The 20,512-nt window shown below is 35.1% G+C and overlaps 3 protein-coding genes across 9 annotated transcripts; all 3 read left to right on the top strand.

The window, feature by feature from the left end:
• The first annotated feature begins 17 nt into the window (after window positions 1-17).
• On the top strand, window positions 18-7,619 carry LOC111599715 (cholinephosphotransferase 1). 5 transcript variants are annotated; one of them, XM_023315452.2, is made up of 7 exons: window positions 18-404; window positions 535-789; window positions 2,150-2,390; window positions 2,449-2,607; window positions 5,918-6,049; window positions 6,874-7,032; window positions 7,112-7,619. In XM_023315452.2, exons 2-7 carry the CDS (start codon window positions 569-571, stop codon window positions 7,433-7,435), a joined length of 1,236 nt encoding a protein of 411 aa, XP_023171220.2. In that variant the 5' UTR covers window positions 18-404; window positions 535-568; the 3' UTR covers window positions 7,436-7,619. The 5 variants fall into 5 exon arrangements, with proteins under 5 accessions (XP_023171220.2, XP_023171218.2, XP_023171221.2 ...); XM_023315450.2 differs by lacking the exon at window positions 5,918-6,049 and adding an exon at window positions 4,787-4,918; XM_023315453.2 differs by lacking the exon at window positions 5,918-6,049 and adding an exon at window positions 3,415-3,546 and having other exon boundaries at window positions 23-159.
• A 1,849-nt stretch (window positions 7,620-9,468) lies between these two features.
• LOC111599696 (protein CLP1 homolog) lies at window positions 9,469-11,006 on the top strand. Of its 2 annotated transcripts, XM_023315417.1 has the most exons (5): window positions 9,469-9,606; window positions 9,663-9,930; window positions 10,000-10,215; window positions 10,271-10,778; window positions 10,847-11,005. In XM_023315417.1, exons 1-5 carry the CDS (start codon window positions 9,508-9,510, stop codon window positions 10,962-10,964), a joined length of 1,209 nt encoding a protein of 402 aa, XP_023171185.1. In that variant the 5' UTR covers window positions 9,469-9,507; the 3' UTR covers window positions 10,965-11,005. The 2 variants fall into 2 exon arrangements, with proteins under 2 accessions (XP_023171185.1, XP_023171184.1); XM_023315416.1 differs by having other exon boundaries at window positions 9,663-10,215; window positions 10,847-11,006.
• A 662-nt stretch (window positions 11,007-11,668) lies between these two features.
• Window positions 11,669-19,981, top strand: LOC111599690 (low-density lipoprotein receptor-related protein 6). Of its 2 annotated transcripts, XM_023315397.2 has the most exons (7): window positions 11,669-12,540; window positions 14,715-17,704; window positions 17,786-17,943; window positions 18,013-18,282; window positions 18,414-19,038; window positions 19,097-19,640; window positions 19,701-19,981. In XM_023315397.2, the coding sequence occupies exons 1-7, from the start codon at window positions 12,381-12,383 to the stop codon at window positions 19,895-19,897; spliced, it is 4,944 nt and encodes a 1,647-aa protein (XP_023171165.1). In that variant the 5' UTR covers window positions 11,669-12,380; the 3' UTR covers window positions 19,898-19,981. The 2 variants fall into 2 exon arrangements, with proteins under 2 accessions (XP_023171165.1, XP_023171164.1); XM_023315396.2 differs by having other exon boundaries at window positions 11,670-12,540; window positions 19,097-19,981.
• Window positions 19,982-20,512: the final 531 nt, after the last annotated feature.

Here is a 20,512-nt window from a genome sequence, read left to right as displayed (position 1 = left end):
CATAAAATCATTTCATTCAGTTGTAATAAAAAAATTAAATCGATATTTTTGATATACTTAATTTTTTGATTTGGAAAGTTTAATACATTTGCTGTGTGAATGTACGGTCACATTGCATTCGTATCGACGACGACGAGCATGTCAGGCGATTTGTTACGCGTATGAGAATAGAAAATAATTATAATATAGAAATATATGTGGGCAAAATGAACACGTATTAATTTATAAAAATCGTTTAACTCGACATCAAAAGCTGAATAAATCTGGTGTGTTGTGTTTGTGTAAAACAAGACCATTGTCAAGCTTTTGAACATAGTTATATGTGATTTATCAAGAAAAATTTTGACACAAGGCACGCACACACAATCGCTTTATAGAAGTAGTACGTGTACATGTGTATGCAGGCAAGTAAAAATTGCAAAGGCCAGTTAAAGGCGTGAGGAGTGCGTGTGTGTGCGTGTAGATGCAAGTGCAATTTCGATCATTTACGCGTATTGTCACACAGTCAAGTTATCCTATTTTTTGGCGTTTTAGTTGGTTTAACCTTCGATAACAGCTTATCCAAAAAATGCCGCTAATTGCCTATAAGGAACAACGCATTCTCAGTCCCCAGCAACTGCGCAAGCTTAGTGAACATAAATACTCCTGCTTCAGCGCAAGTTTGCTGGATCCTTTGCTCCAGCCGTGGTGGAATTGGTTGGTCTCCCAAACCCCACTTTGGCTGGCACCCAATCTGATAACAATCGTCGGTCTAATACTCAACATTGTGACAACGTTGATATTAATTTGGTGAGTGTTTTTTAAAGTCTTTATTACAAATACATATAAATATGTATATATATGTTACTACATTTAGTTGCATTTTGAAAAATAATTGCGTGGTTTCTGGGTGGCGTGTTTTCCCATGCTTGATGAGTAGGGCAAATTAGGTGGCAGTTTAATGTAAACTAATCTACACATGTCGGTTCTCATTGTTTTCCTAAAAGGTACGCTTGACCGAGACCGTGATAAGTAAATATATTCTTTATCAATATGTTCATCTTACGCCGAACGAATGTATCAAGTGCACAATTTCAATCATATATCATGTTTTCCAGTATATTTTTAAGTTTGATGCTTTGTCTTATAAACAACTTATTTTATAATGCATGGGAATTCAACATGATCGTAACTTCCACAACTGGCGTAGGTGGGTGCCACGAAAGTGGTGAATCTGATTAGATAGGAAAAATATGGCTTACGTTAGTAATTAAAATTTTAAATTTTATTTTAAAATGATCACTCATTTTGCTTTATTAAGGTACAGTAAATAAACGATAAGAGAGAACAAATAATAAACTGTGGTGCACTAATCATTCATCAGGTATAGTACGCTGATTATTATTCGGCTACTTGATCTAAATACTGTCAGACTTTCTGGAAGATCAATTTAATTAACCCTACGAGTAAATTATTTTCATGTATAATATTTGCAATGTTCTTTGTCGGTCAACCTATGATTGCTTTGATTGAATTAAATTAAAATTTGCATTTCAAATTGGTTACCATTTTGTGGAAAAAATAAAAATCTATCTACGTATCTGATACAAATGACAAATTTTGTGAGCTTAACAATGACTTCAGTAAATAAATAAATCAATAAATATTTAATTTGTTGTTCCATAAATATTAAATAACCTGGTCATTTATTCATTATAATTGAAAATTTGAACACCTCAACGATAAATAGTTTTGCCACTCAAAATTTAGTATTATTGTAGTTGTATGAACTTTGGACGAAATTGAGACTCAATAATGTGCTGTAATTAAGCAGTTTTTCGAAAATAGAAATCGATAGTAATCTGGAATAACAATCAACAAAAGTTGTCACTCTACAAATTTTGTGTTCAGCCCTGGTATTATTTTGGTTGAATGGGCTTTGACTAAAAAAATAAGTCTGTCTAGATTCTTTATCAGTAAATTGATGGTGCCAGTGAACTACATTTAAACTTAATGCCGTTGAAATAAGTTTAACTAAGCCCATCGTGCGATTTTACTCTTTTTTCACTGACGTCAAGAAAATGTTTTAAATATATTTTTAACAAATTATTGACGGAAAGTTTGTGATATTTCAATTATTAATTGTGCAACATTTTTTTCTAAATTCCAGCTATAGTCCAAATGGAGTCGAGCCGCCGCCACGTTGGACATGCCTTCTCTGTGCTCTGGGTCTCTTTGTCTATCAGAGTTTAGACTCTATAGATGGCAAGCAGGCACGGCGTACTAACACCTCATCACCATTAGGTGAACTTTTCGATCATGGCTGTGACTCCATATCAACTATATTTGTAGCGCTTTCCGCGTGCATATCCTGTCAATTGGGTCACTACCCAAACTGGCTGTTTTTTCAGGTAAATCTTTGAATTTTTCTATATCTACAGGCATTTATTTGTTGTTTGTGCCTTTCAGTGCTTCTGTGCCATAGCATTATTTTATTGTGCCCACTGGCAAACTTATGTATCTGGAACGATGCGCTTTGGACGCATCGATGTAACTGAGGCACAATTTTCGATTATTGCCATACATTTAGTTTCAGCCCTGTTGGGACCCGAGATTTGGCTGACAAAGGTAAGCCATTTGGGTGGATTACATTTTTACAAATATTCCCGAGCTAACAATTTAAAAACAATATATATTTCGTTAAGAATCAAAATTTTCAGCAGTTATTGGATATAATTATATCATCTATATTAGATTAAATTAGAGGGATAGAAAGAGCGAGAGTCTATCTATAAATTGTAACAGTGAAGTTAGAGTTAAGTTTGAAAGTTATTTATCACTCTGGGTGATATTGAGTTTTCTTATATTTTAATTTCATAATAATATAAGTATTATATTATATATATATTAGATACTTTAAGATTTGTTGCTAAATTTCTTTTAAAGTTGTATGCGCTTTGCCTCGATTAATTGATCTTATTTTTTAGCTTACAAATTTGCTATTTGAGTTTGATAGTTACACAGTAACATTTCTAGACTTTGTGTATTAATAACAGTTATTACCTTTTACGGAAAATTAAATAAACTAAGTTTGACGAAGCTAAATGCAACTTTAATTTAACTAAAATTATATTTTATTATTATTTATTAACTTTCAATCATAAATAGATGTACCCTAAAAATCAAAGTTTTCAAACACATTGTAATGGTCTTAATACCTTTTACTTTTATGTTATAAACAAATGCGTGCCACTGCTACAAAACAACACAAAATGTCTAATGTTCTAAAAACAACAAATATTTTACATACACACACGATCAATCGTTATATATATATCCATATGTATACACAAACATATATATATTTATATATATATATATATATATATATATATATATATATACATAATATATATATAATATATATATATATAGATTGGCTTTGGCAAGATTGAGCTTTGGTATGGTCCCGCTATAACGACCATTGTGTGTGGTATAATCTCCTTAACATATGTATTTTCCATCGTTGTTGCCGGTGGTGTTGGCAAAAATGGCTCCACAGTTGCTGTAAGTCTTAAACACTCATAAACAATCGAATACATGTACATTTAAGAATTTAACAGAAAAATCTGTTAAAAGCACACCTCAAAAAATTGACTTCCTACAAATTTTCTGGGACTTTTATTTAATCTAAAAAATGTTCTAAAAAATATCAGTTTGAATGGAACTATTTCTAATTCAATAATGGAATTACGTATAATTCCATAATGGAATTATATTTATTGTATTTATGTTTAGTGCAAAACAGCTTGATTTGCATCATACGCTATGTAAATTGTGTGAGTGATTTTAAAATATTTGGAGACGAGATGAAAATTGTTTATATATATATTTTATAACACTTCGTAAACTTTGTAAAGCCCCAGAGACGTTTGTACGTTGTCTTGTGCTGATCGCAAACACAAACACAACAATACAACAAAAGTTATTTTGGCTAATAATTTGAAAAAAAAAATCAAAATAGAAACAAATTTTACAATCCGGGCGTTTCGTGGAAGCTTGGAGTGGGTTTTTCTTTTCATTCTCTCTGATAACTTCTAATGCTTGCCTTGACTTATTCTACTATTAATACTTATACATAATCGTATATATATATTTAAAATTTGTACCGTTGCTGTTGATCTCTGGCTAAATAGCAATATATAGCTGTTTCTACTTCTTCTGCTTCTATTTATTATAATTCGCCTTGTGCTTTAACACATAATGAAATACTTATTATGTCTTACTCCTGGCATGCTCTAATTCTGTCTCTCTGCCTAAATATTATATAGGATGCTAATATATGGGCTGTATTATATTTTGTTCCGTAGGCATTCTTTAAGTATTATTTTTATATACATGTGTGGTAATGTATGTCTCAATATTATTGGCTATTGGTTTTAGTTTTAGTTAATTTATTGTGTTCAAAATTACGTATTTTATTTTATGAATAGCTTACATTTAGATTGGCCAAATATTTGCCGCAATTTATTGGGTCCTCATTTCCTATTCAGAGCTACAAATTCTGAAGCTGCTGTCATTCGATACAATATCTCTGCCATTTATCGTAATATTTAACATAAATCTTCGGCTTTTGTATGAAATGATAAATTAAAAAAAAACCGAAGATTGTTTTATCTTATAATTTTGTAAGACTTATAATTTAGTAATCAATTATGAAAATGTTTCTAATTTGTTCTGTTTTGTTTAATGTTGTTATTATTGTTTATTTGTTTTGTTCTGTGATTTTTATTTCCATCTACAATAGATGCCAATCGCGGGAGTTTCGTGGAATTATACCATATTAGTATTTATTACTTTCGGTTATACCTTGAATATAATCAATTTTCTCAAAATGTTTATTGAAGGCGGCAGTGGCAAAAACGGCTCATCAGTTGCTGTAAGCATTGCTATCCATATAACGAAACGACAAACGTTTCAAACCAAAATTGTATTTACTAATTATACTAAAACATTTAAGCTAAAAACATCTATTGGATTAAATCATTAGTTCTCTCACATTAATAAAACACCGGACACTTGGCTCTAACACTTAATCCACTCGCAAATATTGTTCATGGTTCACTTTCTATACTCTTGACGTTGACCCATTGAAAAAGGTTGTTCGTTTTGTAAAATTGTATCTTATTAACTGTAAAAACTAACTCAAGTTCATAAGCTCTGCTTAATTTTGAGTGTATTTACTAAACTTAAATATTCTACACCAGAAGTAATAATAGAAGTAAAATACATAATTTTTTAAAAGGGAGCGCTCACTAGATTCATTATAATAATGAAAGTAAGCTGCATAATTATTTTCGCGAGTCCGTATTTGAAACAGTCTAATTTTTTTCTGTAAAGAAGTCAAATACCTTTAAATAGAGAATATTATGAGCAGTGCAGGATTTTGATGTAGCTGTTGCTGATAATAATACAAACAATAAATATTATTAGTAATTGTGTGGCGCCAATAATTAGTTATAATACTATCATCATTTTTAACATCTCACATTAAATATTCTCTCATGCTTAGAAATAGCATAAAGCTAATTGTATTATTTAATAATTAATATTAGACACTAGAATGTAATACGTATTAGAATATTATACAGACATGCACACCTAGGATTAATTGCTAGTTTTAATTGCAATCAGCTTAATAGATCGCTTATAACTTTTAAATATTTCGCGTTATTCAGACAAAAATTATTTTATTAAAGCTAAGGCCATCAAATATGAAATTTTCTTTAATTAAATATTTATTTCGTTATTAAGCAACTAGTTGAATATCTTTTGAAAACGATATCAATTTATGTCATTTTCTCTCCTAATTATTGTTTTTTCTTTAAACATTCCCAAATATTGACTCTGAATTTAAAAAATTTGTTAATTTAATCAGATGCCTTATCTTGAGTGTGAAACACGCTGCTTGCCGTTTTATATGGCCAGTGGAATCGACTTGAGTTTAGCATTACGTTACTCGAAATCCATTTTGAACGAAGGCTGTGGAAAGAATGGATCATCTGTTGCAGTAAGATTTAATATTTTCGTATAGCACAAAACACGAAGGCATTCTAATTAGCTTGATTGCTAGACAAGTAGATGAAATTACCCTAGGAGAATGTATTTGTCATTATTTTCCATTATAATTTGATGTGATCAATTATCTATTTTATACCCTTATAGACAAAACTATCAACCAATTATAAAGACATATATATTTTGTCTGCCACTGTCTCTGTTTCGATCCAAGTTGATGCAATTCTTATAGACTGTTATGATAAATGATATCCTATCCAAAATAATTAAAGAAAAATAAATAAAAGTAATAAGACTTAAATTTCTGCTCGATCATAATAAAGTAAATGCATTACCTATGAGTTTGTTTTGTTTTTAGTTAATTTGTGTCTACGACTGTAAGGGTAAATCCTTTTCGTTAATCCGGAGCTATCTAAGTTTTACATAAGTTATTTTTTAGTTATTGTGTTCTATATTGATGCACGTCCAATTTATGTTTATTTGTTTTCATTAATGGTTAAGTCATCTGGTATTGGATAGCTTCAATAATGCTTTCTTTTGTATCTGGCTTGGCTTATACAGCAAATGTTTCGCCCCCACACTTGCCACTCACTTATTCACACCCACTAATTAGCGCTAGACAACGTAATTAAAAAGTTGTACTATTAAACAAACACAAAAGCCAACAAAAATAAATTTTGTTTTTAGACAGTGTTTGCTGTGGATCTGCAAAATGTGCAACAATTTGCAAGTCCACACAACAAAAGTAACCTATCACACACATTTATTTTCAATAAAACTTATTTTTATTAACTTACATATCCCAACTATATAAAGGGTACCAGTGTGCTATCGCCAAGTATACCATTGACTCTAGTGGTTTTGCCGGCGCTCATGATCGCACAAAAATCCCCGGAAAATATTTTTACGGAGCATGCTTCGGTTTTTATTTTGGCCTTTGGCATGGTAGCGGCTAAAATTACTAATAAATTGGTGGTAAGTGTTTGCAAAACAAAAAATGGGTATGCATTAGCCTATTAAAATTATAATTAATGTTCATCTTTTTGCAATGCAGATTGCGCACATGACGAAAGCTGAGATGGAGTATTTGGACTGGTCTTTACTGGGTCCTGCACTATTGTTCCTTAATCAGTACTTTAATTGTATTGTACCAGAGATTTGGTTGCTTTGGTTTACGCTAGCCTGGGGCACCCAAGACTTATTGCGTTACTGTGCTCAAGTTTGTTTAGAGATTTGCCAGCATCTGCGGATCGACCTTTTTAGAATACCGCATGGCCCCAAGCTATTGAACACCATTTCGGTGGGCAGCCAGATTAATTTTGGAGTCGACAAAAATGGTAGCACATCACACCGAAAATCTAAAAGCAAAGTGCACTAGAAGCTTTATGTTGCATCGGTTTCATTCAAATTCATACACATATTTCAAATAGTTTCGGTGTTAGCGGAAGTTTTAAACATTTTTAAAATTAACCAAACAAAATTTACCGTCGAAATGTTAAAACATAACAAATAATAGTATAATTAATTTATAAATGTTGTAACCAAAAAGAAAAAAGAACTGGAGGCAAATTTAAATAAATAAATAAATATATATATATATATATATATATATATATATTTATATATATATATATATATATATATTTATATATATATATATATATATATATATATATATATATATATATATATATATAAAATATATCGTTTGTATAAATATATTTTATATAGTTGTGTAAATTGTAGATTACAGTTTTTATATTGTGCTAGATATTATTTAGTGCAAAAATAATAAATAAAAAATGAAAATCAAATGCCAAAACTCACATTTCTTGGCGTGCTTAAAGCTCAATGACGGTTAAGTAAAAAAACCGCAAAAGTTAAATTTCGGAATCCTTCATTTAATGATTCTCTTTGATTTGATAGAGCGAGCGTCTGATTCAGAATAATATTTTTATGTTATAAACTTTCAAAATTATTAAAATTCATGTAGAAATTTAGTGCTTTATTTCTTACTCACAGAGGAAATATACAAAATGTACTATATATATTAAGATGTTAGTACTGAAGTATATTATAATAACTTTGTAAGCATGTAAATTGCCCATAAACATTCTAAAATATTTCGGTTTTGATTTTTATATTTATTTTGTCTTAAAATGTAAACATAAATTTAAATGATTGAAAATCCTTAAATTCACAAATTGTTATTTTTTTTTAAATATCTAAACCAAGTGAAAAAAGCCAAAATAAAATTTGCAAAATTAATTACATGAGTTTTAGTCCATATATATATATATAATTAAGGTAAAATATTTCATATTATCAGATAGCGGGCTGCTAAAGCAGTATGTACACATTAAATTATATTTTCCAATAATACATATATTTCTTCAACTATGATATGAGTTTGTAAAAATGCATGTTTAACTAATCGATTCACATTTACATAGGTTTTAAGGAGTTGTTTTAGAGATTGCCATAGGTTTTGCAGAAATATGCGACTAATGCCATGTCGCGCACCTCTAACGTAACACGACTGCGATACTGGGTCAGCAAGTAAGCATCTTGGAACCGCTGCGTTATATACATCTCTGTTGCGGTCTGTATAGCCTCCAGGGCACTTGCGGTTATTTTAAATGGCGTCTTTGAATATTCAATCATAATTTCGCGCAATAGACGTGAAAATGCTAATCGTGGTATCATGAATGTCAGTTCCTTTTGTAAATGTTCAATTTCACGGTTCAATTTTTTTAAGCGATGCTCTGGCATATTTCTTTTTCGTCTCGACGTTTTTGAGGTTGCTGGCGGTTGCTTTTGATTTTTGGATGCTGATGCCTGTTCACGCTGGTTGCCAGGGTGGAATCGTGATGAAGTAGCCGCTACTGGTGGTCTGTTTTCTTCATCGGTGCTCTCATCTGTTGTCGTCGTGTTTAGAGCACGGTTTAATGAAGAGTTTTTACGCAGCGTAGAGCATCGACGGGGAGATTCGTTTAATTTTGCTAAACTAGTGGTAAATTCTAATCCATAGTCGGTTTCGTTCTCATGCTCCGGCGTTTGAAATACATCTTCATCCAAGGCAATATTATTTTTTGACTGTGTCGTTTTTTCTTTGGTCTTAGTTGGTTTTTTAGCAACTCGTCGTCCCATGATTAAATCGAATTAAAAATCAGCTATACTTCGAATCTGGATTGCTATTAGCAAGCAAAATTCCCGCCTTTTTTGTTTCACATTGTGTAAGGGATGCATAACGCAAACATGAAAAAATTACCCAACACTGCATTGCGTTAAATGGAAAAAACTACTATTACATTTAAATGTAGTATTTTTGATAGTCTTTCGTTTATCATTTCGATTCTTACTTTGTGATTTCTTTTTTTTTTTTTTTTTAGTATTTTAGTAGACGGTCTTACTTGCAATATTTATTTATTATTAAACCTAGAAGTAGAAATGTCAGAAGACAATACTCATGTCAGGGAATATATATTGGACGCGGACTCTGAGCTTCGATTTGAAATCGAGCAAAAAGATGCCAAAGTTTTCGTGACGGTATGTTTTTAAATTGTTGTACCCTACCATATAATAATAAATTGATTGCGTTTAAGCTCATCTCCGGGTTTGCAGAGCTCTTTGGCACTGAATTGGTAAAGAAAAAGAAATATGAATTTGGCATCGGCGCCAAAGTGGCTATATTTACCTACCAAGGCTGCGTGCTGCAAGTGACGGGCAAAATGGATGTGTGTTATATTTCTAAAGAGACACCGATGGTACAATATATAAATTGCCACGCCGCTTTAGAGCAGTTTCGAATCGAAGCCGAAGAACAGGATAAACGTGGCCCAGTTATTCTAATTGTAGGGCCCATGGACGTGGGTAAGAGCACACTGTGTCGCATTCTGTTAAATTATGCAGTACGCGTAGGCAGACGACCGCTTTACGCAGATCTCGATGTGGGCCAAGGCGCTATTTCCATTTCCGGCAATATAGCTACTATCCTCATTGAACGACCAGCTAGTGTTGAGGAAGGATTTGCAAAAACAGCACCATTAGTTTATCATTTTGGTCACAAATCTCCTAGTGGCAACAGCGTGCTTTACAATGCTGTAGTATCGAAAATGGCTGAAGTGACACTGCAATCGTTGGACGCCAATAAACGGAGTATGTTATACAGATATTACTTCAATAACATGAATCCTAAAATATTTTTTTGCAGCTAAAAGCTCAGGCATTATTGTCAACACCTGTGGTTGGGTTAAGGGTTACGGCTATAAACATTTGCTGCATGCTGCCCGAGCTTATCGCGCTCGTGCCATTTTTGTATTGGACCAGGAACGTTTGTACAATGATCTGTTGCGGGATGTACCGACCAACGTTCATGTTGTTCTCTTGCCAAAAAGTGGCGGCGTGGTAGAGCGTACTAAAGAATTAAGGCATGAATCACGCGAGCAGCGTATAAAGGAATATTTTTATGGCAATATGCGTACGCCTTTTTATCCATTTTCGTTTGAAGTAAAATTTCAAGATCTACGGTTATACAAAATTGGCGCTCCACCATTGCCCGATTCCTGCATGCCGATCGGTATGAAGGCGGAAGACAACAAAAAAAAAGTTGTAGCAGTTACACCGACGCCATCTCTACTACATCACATTCTTACATTAAGTTTTGCAGAGTCGACGGATGAAAATGTCATTGGTACTAATATTGCTGGATTTTGTTGCGTGTAAGCTAATTGATATTATTTTTGTTTATGTTTTCCGATATTCTTATCTTTTGTCTCTCTTGTTAAAGCACGGAGGTGGACATGGAGCGACAATCTGTAATGTTGCTCTCTCCACAGCCACGACCATTGCCTGCGAATGCGCTGTTGTTGTGGTCTGAATTACAGTTTATGGACAATCATGCCTAAAATTTGCGCTTGTGAATACAATTTTTTGGGTGTGCAAAAAGTTTTATCATTTTTATATTATTAAGTTTCATACAATTTTTAAATTTGCTGCAATAAAAAGCACTCAAAAATGCAGCAGCAGTTCTAATATCGTTATATAAGGAAATAACAATAGTTATCAACTATTATATTGGTTTAAAAAAATTAAATTTCTAAATAAGACGTAAATTTGACTGATTCTATCTGGTTTTGCATGGGGATAGCATTTCTGCCATGATTGAAGTTTATTGCGTCTGTTTCAATTTTTAATAAAAATATTGATTATATATTTACTTATTCACGTTCTAATATAATAATTACATATATAATATGCAAAGAAAAGGCAAATATTCACAAAATTTCGAAACATACTTTGTCAGGATGTGGAGTCGATAGTCATAACGATGATTTAGGCATCTCCAAATTTGAATGATATTAGCTGTTAATTTTATTTCAAATAAACACTCAATTGTAACTGTAATTCATTTTATTTTTTCATTTACTGTTTTCTTAATCATTTCAATAAATATACAATAAAACTAATTCATTCACTAATTCATAATTTCATTGGAAATTCAAAAATAATTTTTGTCCGAAATTAATACATACTCGATTAATAACAGACACAACCATGTTAATGTTATTTTGCTGTTATGACTGCTGAATTGCTGATATATGGCTGCTTACACGTAGCATCGAGTAGTATCGAGCATGAAATAGAAGCATCACAAGGTTTAACAAATTAAAGTTATACAAATAAATTACAACAAAATGGCTTCCGTGCTACGTTCCGTGTGTGTTATTAGTTACAAATGAATTAAGCTGTTGGCTTTTGTTTTTTTTTTTAAAGAATGCCTACATCGCCTTTTTAGTTGTGTGTGTCGCTCCAAGTATAAAAAAAACAAGTTCCAGCCAGGTGTAAATTTAACGTATATCCAACATATGGTCACACGCAACAAAATTATCACCCGTTGTAGAGAATCGTAAAACATCTTTTATATCGAGCGTCAGAATGTTTAATATATAATATATAAATATAATAATAATAATTTCTCGTAAGGAATTGTCCGGAAACAGCTGCTATAGTTACCGGCATGTTACACGGTTAAAACTCTGCAAAAATAAAAATAAACACAACTTACCCACAACATTTTATCATAACAATGGCGCGTTGCGTGTAACAGCAACAGCAAGAACAGAAATGAAACAAGGCCATGACGCGGCGATCTCTGTCCAAACAACATACCAATATCTGCACTGATAATTGGCGTTGCAGTTATTTGTGTAATAAAATGCAATATACTTGGGCTTAGGAAAACTTAAATTTTTGCGTCGTACGGACGATTAGAGTTTTTTCTCCGATTTGATTTCCAATGATTTTATGTCGGTGCGTGTAAAATGACTCGTCGTCAATACAGAAGTGATCATAGTAATATTAAGTTTAAACAATTGTGTAAAATAAAACCAACAAAATGCAGCAGAATTTTCCACTTCGATTACGTGATAAGCATTTTCATCATTTGCTGCTGCATCTCTAGAAGTTTTCAGTATAAAAATGGTAATATATGCAAATAAACGACATATCACAATGCGTGTATATATGTATATACGTATGCTATTGCTCCGCTCAGACGCTTACTGGGCTTGTTCTTCGAATTGCTACTCGTTGTCTTTATAGCGGCTACCTTACATGACTGTGTTTGGCTGCAGCTAGGCTCTGTTCTGCTCTGTTGCCGCAGCGGCGGCATCGTTAAGGTGTAAGCAAGCACATCTCTAAAAGCCCTTGCTTTTAGCCCAGTCTGTGTTTTAGAATACATAGATTGTATTGTATTCGTATATTACATATTCATAGTTTAATCTAAACTAATTGTTCTGATAACTATATAAGGCCTCTTAATTTTGAAGTTTTTTAAATGAAATGAATTGATATGCAATTTTCAATGTCTCAATAGAGGCTATGATTGAATATTCTTCAATATAAATCCCTAAGCTCCCTAAAACAAATATATTTCGAACCTAGTGCTATTCTTATTAATTTGTTAAAATGGTGATTCCAGTCTTCAGTAGTCCGAATTATAATATGTATATATATTTAAAATTATTGTATGTCTTACTTATGTCTACTTCTTGAGATGAAAAGAAAACTGTGCGAAATCTTCGAATCCACTTTGTCTATAATGAAGCAAACATTTAAATCGAGTACCTAGCTAAATAAACTTCTGTAAGATAAAGAAAGATAAAGAAGGAAAAGGGTGTTCGAATAGAAATCTTACACGGGAATGCCCGCAATCGAGAACAACAACAAAAGAAAACAATAACACAATATACTGCAAGCGAATGGATAAAGTTTTTTCATCATTATCATAGTCAGGGTTGTTATATTTCCCCCAAGTCGTTAAAATACCATACCGTGCTCATGCTTGATTTGTTGTTGGGGAAGGAGTGGGCAAGGTACCAACGTTTTAATATGAACTCGGCTCTTCCGTGAAAGAAACATAGCAGCATGGTGTTGTGAATGGGCTGTAATTGTGCATTTGACCATTGTTTGAATAGACTGTGGCTTGAGCATCTGGTCACGTGGTCGTTTTATAAGTGGCATACATGATTAACTAGAACACTTTTTCGTCTATTCAAAATATAAAGTCTCAAAGTCGCTGCGTAAAGCATAAAGCGTAATAACTTAAAATTTACATACAGATAATATTGGTTGCACTGATAAAGTACGGTTTTATCGAAATTTTCTTTAAATGTTTGATATTTATGTGCCAAACAAGTTCTTAGTATATGGTTCCTGCATTTCATCCTGCAATTCGTTCATTCAATTCATCAAAACAAAAACATAGTCGACAATGGCTCTCTACCGTTTGGTTTGCCGGCGGTCAGGAAAGCCTCCCTTGTACACAAGGTCCCTATCCTTCTTACTAAACAAACCCTCAACAGATTTAAATAGCTGCAACTACCAGAGACAACCACCTGTACAGGTACTCTCAACTAACGTTATTCGTTGTATATTGCTCCCACTCTCCTTGACTCTAGTGGCAAGGAGAGGTCGTGGAATAAGAAATGGGCTTGGGTAGAGTTGAACAAGCTTGCAGAAATGCTCACTTTAAGTTCTGTTGCCTCCAATTTTTCCGTTCTAGAAAAGGGTACTTGCACTCGTTTAGTATTTAACATTTCACATTTATGTGCATATGGTTAGTGCAGCTCTGGCTGCTACCATTTATGTGGTTTATTATGAAGTCAAAGTATTGAACCAATTCAATATAACTCAAATCTTTCCGCCAAATCAACTAATAATTCAAATTTAATTTTGAGCTATAACAAAAAAACAAGTTCTCTTCGTCACGATTTTACATTAGAGAGTTTAGAGCTTTAGAGATAACTACGAATACCATTTTAGGGCCCTAATTTTATAGTCTCCGAGATAAATCCGCTGAGGATATAATCAGGGAAGCCGAAAACGTATTACTTGGGGTATTATTACAGTTGGGGTTTAGTGACTCAATTTTTTTTTCAAACGCATGTAAAATGAAGGATGAAGGGTTCATCTATATTTTTTATGCTGATTAATCGATTCTGTTACAATAATCTTATTATTCATTTATACATTTATTATTTTTATTTTATTATGTTATGTAGTTTATTTCTATTTTTTACAGTCACTGGGAAAGAATTTATCGAAAGATCTTAACAAAGTGTATTTACCATATGTTAAATTATTTTTATTTTAAGTGCACGGACTATCTGCTCCTTCCTCAGTGGTATCCACATCATCCAATGCTCAACAGTTCATAAATACACCAGCAACGCTTCTATTCACTACTCGGCACGACATACAAGTGGCTAACATAACAAAGCCAACGGGTGGTCCTCAAGTCGATGTGATTGTTAAAGATTTGGCTGATGCAATGGCCATTGACTTTTACTATGCCAAAAATTTGGTGTGTTGGACGGACTGCGGCCGTGAAATTATAGAATGTGCTTCGACAAATTCCTCCCAGCCACTGGCCAAGGCTGCCAAACAAACTGTGATATCGACGGGTCTAGATAAACCGGAGGGTCTTGCTATCGACTGGTATACGGATAAAATCTATTGGACAGATGGCGAAAAAAATCGCATTGAAGTCGCAACAATGGATGGTTGCTACCAAAAGGTCCTTTTCTGGACGGATCTGGATCAGCCACGAGCTATAGCCGTAGTACCCGCAAAGCGGCTACTGATTTGGACAGATTGGGGGGAGTATCCTAAAATTGAACGTGCTGGAATGGATGGAGATCCTTTAACACGTATGACTCTAGTAAAAGAAAATGTGTTTTGGCCAAATGGCATAGCTGTCGATTTACAAAGTGAACTAATATACTGGACGGACGGCAAGTATCGTTTCATTGACGTCATGAAGCTTGATGGAAGTAATCGACGAACTATAGTTAACAATCTGAAGTATCCATTTAGTTTAACATACTTTGAAAATCGCTTATACTGGACAGACTGGTTACGTGACTCTCTAAACGCATTAGATTTACAAACTAAGGAGCTGAAGGAGCTTATTGATACGACAAAGGCGCCCAACTCGGTTCGTGCATGGTCGCCGTCGCTGCAACCTTTTGAAAATAATCCATGCACTCAGAATAATGGCAACTGCTCACATTTGTGCTTACTTTCGACCAACACTCAAGGCTATAGCTGCGCCTGTCCCACGGGCGTAAAACTGTTGACTTCCAATAGCTGCGCCAATGATTCGCAGGAAATGTTATTCATAGTTCAACGCACTCAGATTAGCAAAATTTCACTTGATTCGCCCGATTACACCATTTTTCCTTTACCTCTGGGTAAAGTCAAGTACGCTATTGCTATTGATTATGATCCCGTAGATGAACATATTTACTGGTCTGATGTAGAGGCTTACACTATTAGGCGGTCCCATGTAGATGGTAGTGGGATTACTGACTTTGTTACCTCTGAGGTACGACACCCAGATGGATTGGCATTAGATTGGCTGGCACGCAATCTTTACTGGACGGACACTGTGACCGATCGCATTGAGGTATGTCGCTTGGATGGATCAGCACGTAAGGTGCTTATCTACGAGCACCTAGAAGAACCGCGTGCCATTGCTGTGGCTCCGTCACTTGGCTGGATGTTTTGGAGTGACTGGAACGAGCGCAAACCCAAAGTTGAACGCGCTTCTCTTGATGGCTCGGAACGTGTTGTACTTGTATCAGAAAATCTTGGTTGGCCCAATGGCATTGCATTGGATATTGAACATAAAACAATTTACTGGTGCGATGGAAAAACCGATAAAATAGAGGTAGCCAATATGGATGGATCGGATAGACGTGTGGTAATCAGCGAGAATCTCAAGCATTTGTTTGGACTAAGCATCTTGGATGATTATCTTTACTGGACAGATTGGCAACGTCGCTCCATTGATCGGGCGCATAAAATCACTGGCAATAATCGTATTGTTGTAGTCGATCAATATCCTGATCTAATGGGATTGAAGGTAACGCGGCTTCGTGAGGTGCGTGGGCTAAATGCCTGTGCTGACCGTAACGGTGGCTGCTCTCATCTGTGCCTAAATCGTCCACGGGACTATGTTTGCCGTTGTGCCATCGATTATGAACTATCGAATGACAAACGCACATGTGTAGTACCAGCCGCCTTTCTATTATTCTCTCGTCAGGAGCATATTGGTCGGATATCTATTGAATACAATGAGGGCAATCACAATGATGAGCGTATTCCCTTTAAAGATGTACGTGATGCGCATTCGCTAGATGTGTCTGTGGCTGAGCGGCGTATTTATTGGACGGATCAAAAGGGTAAATGCATATATCGTGCATTTCTTAATGGATCCTTTGTACAGCGCATTGTAGATTCTGGTCTGATTGGACCTGATGGAATTGCCGTTGATTGGCTTGGACACAATATATACTGGTCGGATGCAGAGGCACGGCGCATTGAAGTGGCTCGTCTCGATGGAAGCAGTCGCAGGGTACTCCTCTGGAAAGGTGTGGAAGAACCTCGATCTCTTGTACTAGAGCCTCGACGTGGGTATATGTACTGGACAGAGTCTCCATCCGATTCTATTCGCCGCGCTACAATGGATGGGAATGAGTTACAAACAATTATAGCGGGTGCTAATCACGCCGCAGGTTTAACTTTTGATCAGGACACTAGACGTCTTTACTGGGCAACGCAATCGCGACCAGCAAAGATTGAGTGTGCCGACTGGGATGGAAAACGTCGACAGTCGCTAGTAAATAGTGATATTGATGAGCCTTATGCTGTGTCTCTGTATCAAGACTATATTTATTGGAGTGACTGGAACACGGGAGATATTGAGCGCGTGCACAAAGTAACAGGACAAAATCGCAGTCTTGTGCACTCTGGAATGACATACATTACTTCACTGTTGGTTTTCAATGAACAGAGGCAGACGGGCGGTAATCCCTGTAAATTAAATAATGGCGACTGCCAACATTTATGTCTTGCTCAGCCCAGTAGACGTGGTATGACTTGTGCTTGCCCCACACACTACCAGCTGGCCAAGGATGGCGTCTCTTGCATACCGCCAAAAAATTACATTATCTTTAGTCAGCGCAACAGCTTTGGCCGCTTGCTTCCAAATACAACGGATTGCCCCAATGTGCCATTGCCAGTGTCAGGCAAGAATATAAGAGCTGTTGATTATGATCCAATAACGCATCATATATACTGGGTATGTTAATATGCAATACCATAAATTGAGGAGAGCTACCAAATAGATAATCAATTATTTGGTTTCATTTTAAATTGTTAGATCGAAGGACGCAGTCATAGCATTAAAAGGTCTTTGGCAAATGGTACCAAGACAACTGTGCTAGTCAATACTGGTCAACCATTCGACATTGCCATAGACATTATTGGTCGTTTGCTCTTTTGGACGTGCTCATACTCCAACAGCATTAATGTAACCAGGTACGTCAAGTTAAAAAAAAAAACATTCTTAATTAAATATATTTATAAAATGTGACTTTGAACATTTAGCTTTCTTGGAGAGTCAATCGGTGTAATTGACACCGGAGATTCAGAAAAGCCCCGTAACATTGCTGTGCATTCTATAAAGCGTTTGATTTTTTGGTCGGATGTGGGCAGCCATCAAGCAATTATAAGGGCTCGTGTTGATGGCAATGAGCGCATGGAACTAGCTTACAAGCTTGAGGGTGTTACGACGATTGCCTTAGATCAGCAGAGTGATATGATATATTATGCGCACGGAAAGCGAATTGATGCAATGGATATAAATGGGAAGAACCTGTAAGTGAATATAAGCCTCAACTCATATAAAAATTAATAACATGCAGAAGATAGATTTTTAAGGCATTCGTTATATATTTGTCTTGAATTGGACGGATTTAGTGTTTAACATAATATTCTATTACTTGTAGAAAAACACTTGTGTCTATGCACATATCACAAGTTATCAACATTGCGGCGCTAGGTGGATTTGTCTACTGGTTGGATGACAAAACAGGAGTGGAACGGATCACAGTGACGGGGGAACGTCGCTCAGCGGAGCTTCAGCGACTACCACAGATTACGGATATCCGTGCAGTGTGGACGCCTGATGCAAAACTGCTCCGCAATCATACCTGCTTACATAGTCATACAAAGTGCTCACATATTTGCATAGGAAACGACGAAGATGAGCGGCACCCACGAGATATTTGTTCCTGCCCCAAGCATTTAATGTTGCTCGAGGACAAGGAAAACTGTGGTGCTTTGCCTGCCTGTGGGCCTGGTCACTTCACCTGTGCAGCGCCAGTGGCAGGAAATAGTGATATGAACAAGGACTGCATACCAGCATCATGGCGTTGTGACGGCCAAAAAGATTGCCCCGATAAATCTGATGAAATTGGATGCCCTTCTTGCCGAGCGGATCAGTTCAGCTGTCAATCTGGAGAGTGTATTGACAAGTCTCTTGTTTGCGATGGAACTACAAACTGTGCTAATGGGCATGATGAAGCAGACTGTTGCAAGCGGCCAGGTGAATTTCAATGTCCTATAAATAAGGTAATAATAATAAGAATATTTGTATTGGGCACAAATTAGTAACAAAACCCTTTCATAGCTCTGCATCTCTGCGGCTCTACTTTGTGATGGCTGGGAAAACTGTGCAGACGGAGCTGATGAATCTGCAGATATTTGTTTACAGCGTCGAATGGCCCCAGCATCCGACAAGCGTATTTTTATGATATTAATTGGTGCCACAATGATAATCATATTTTCAATTGTTTATCTGCTACAATTTTGTCGAACGCGCTTAGGTAAAAGCCGCTCAGAGCCCAAGGATGATCAGGCCTCAGATCCTCTGTCGCCCTCGACACTGACTAAATCACAAAGAGTTTCGAAAATTGCCTCTGTAGCAGATGCGGTTCGGCTGTCGACACTAAACTCTCGAAACAGTATGAACTCGTATGATCGTAATCACATAACAGGTGCCTCTAGCTCAACGACTAATGGCAGCAGTATGGTAGCTTATCCAATAAATCCACCACCTTCGCCCGCAACGCGTTCACGTCGTCCTTACAGGCACTACAAGATCATTAATCAGCCTCCTCCGCCCACACCGTGCTCAACGGATATTTGTGACGAATCAGATTCAAACTATACTAGTAAATCAAATAGCAATAACAGTAATGGTGGTGCCACTAAATTGCCATCTACTTCAGCAGCCGCCTGCCTTCAGTTTGGCTATGACAGCGAACCATATCCGCCTCCGCCAACTCCACGTTCGCATTACCATAGCGATGTTCGTATTGTGCCGGAATCTTCATGTCCACCATCGCCATCATCACGCAGTTCTACGTATTTTTCACCATTACCACCTCCCCCATCGCCAGTGCAATCGCCAAGTCGTGGTTTTACGTAACATTTCGAGTTTTATATCTAAAGACTTACATTTTTTATTTTTGTATAAACGAACATAATGTTTACATATTATGTATTTATACAGAAATTGTATATATTTCAATTTATTTTTGATGAAGAAAGCCCTTTGATAATTAATATTTAATATGTTAGTATTGTTAACCCTGATTCATAATAATTGACGTGTGTAAAAAGTATAGCTATAATCTTTTTTATTATATATCGATCTCGTTAAGTTTTATTTGCCGAACGACAATTAATATTATCATGTAACATTATGTACGCCAACAATGGTCTGCAATATTTTTAATAAAATGAAAAATTATCCAAATAGATTTAAAAAAATATATATATAATTTATAATACAAAAACTTAATTTTAAAAAACATACACATTACCTATCCGCGTGCCAAAATTTATAAAATACATGCATTATTTGTACCTAGTAACTACTAAGAATATAATTTTGTAGCCCAAATAATATTTGGTTAGTTATATTTTAATTTTTTGTAAATAGCTAGTTGATTCACAAAATATTAATTTTCATTTAATTTCTGTATTCTTATAAGCATCGAAAGTGCCTCGGTAAAATGTGTGTGTTTATTACTGTTTTGTA

This window comes from Drosophila hydei, unplaced genomic scaffold (assembly GCF_003285905.1).
Source record: "Drosophila hydei strain 15085-1641.00,03,60 unplaced genomic scaffold, DhydRS2 tig00000060-arrow-pilon, whole genome shotgun sequence".
Taxonomy (NCBI): Eukaryota; Metazoa; Arthropoda; class Insecta; order Diptera; family Drosophilidae; genus Drosophila; species Drosophila hydei.
This window is presented reverse-complemented; position numbering and strand designations above follow the sequence as displayed.

Bases quoted from the DNA above. Each gene is read 5' to 3' on its own strand.
- LOC111599690 (XM_023315396.2), top strand. From the start codon at position 12,381: ATGACTCGTCGTCAATACAGAAGTGATCATAGTAATATTAAGTTTAAA. The intron at 17,944-18,012 runs GTACGTCAAGTT...TTGAACATTTAG, and splicing joins AACAGCATTAATGTAACCAG to CTTTCTTGGAGAGTCAATCG. The intron at 18,283-18,413 runs GTAAGTGAATAT...TATTACTTGTAG, and splicing joins GATATAAATGGGAAGAACCT to AAAAACACTTGTGTCTATGC.
- LOC111599715 (XM_023315452.2), top strand. From the start codon at position 569: ATGCCGCTAATTGCCTATAAGGAACAACGCATTCTCAGTCCCCAGCAA. The intron at 2,391-2,448 runs GTAAATCTTTGA...TGTGCCTTTCAG, and splicing joins CAAACTGGCTGTTTTTTCAG to TGCTTCTGTGCCATAGCATT. The intron at 6,050-6,873 runs GTAAGATTTAAT...AACTATATAAAG, and splicing joins AGAATGGATCATCTGTTGCA to GGTACCAGTGTGCTATCGCC.
- LOC111599696 (XM_023315416.1), top strand. From the start codon at position 9,508: ATGTCAGAAGACAATACTCATGTCAGGGAATATATATTGGACGCGGAC. The intron at 9,607-9,662 runs GTATGTTTTTAA...ATTGCGTTTAAG, and splicing joins ATGCCAAAGTTTTCGTGACG to CTCATCTCCGGGTTTGCAGA. The intron at 10,216-10,270 runs GTATGTTATACA...ATTTTTTTGCAG, and splicing joins GTTGGACGCCAATAAACGGA to CTAAAAGCTCAGGCATTATT.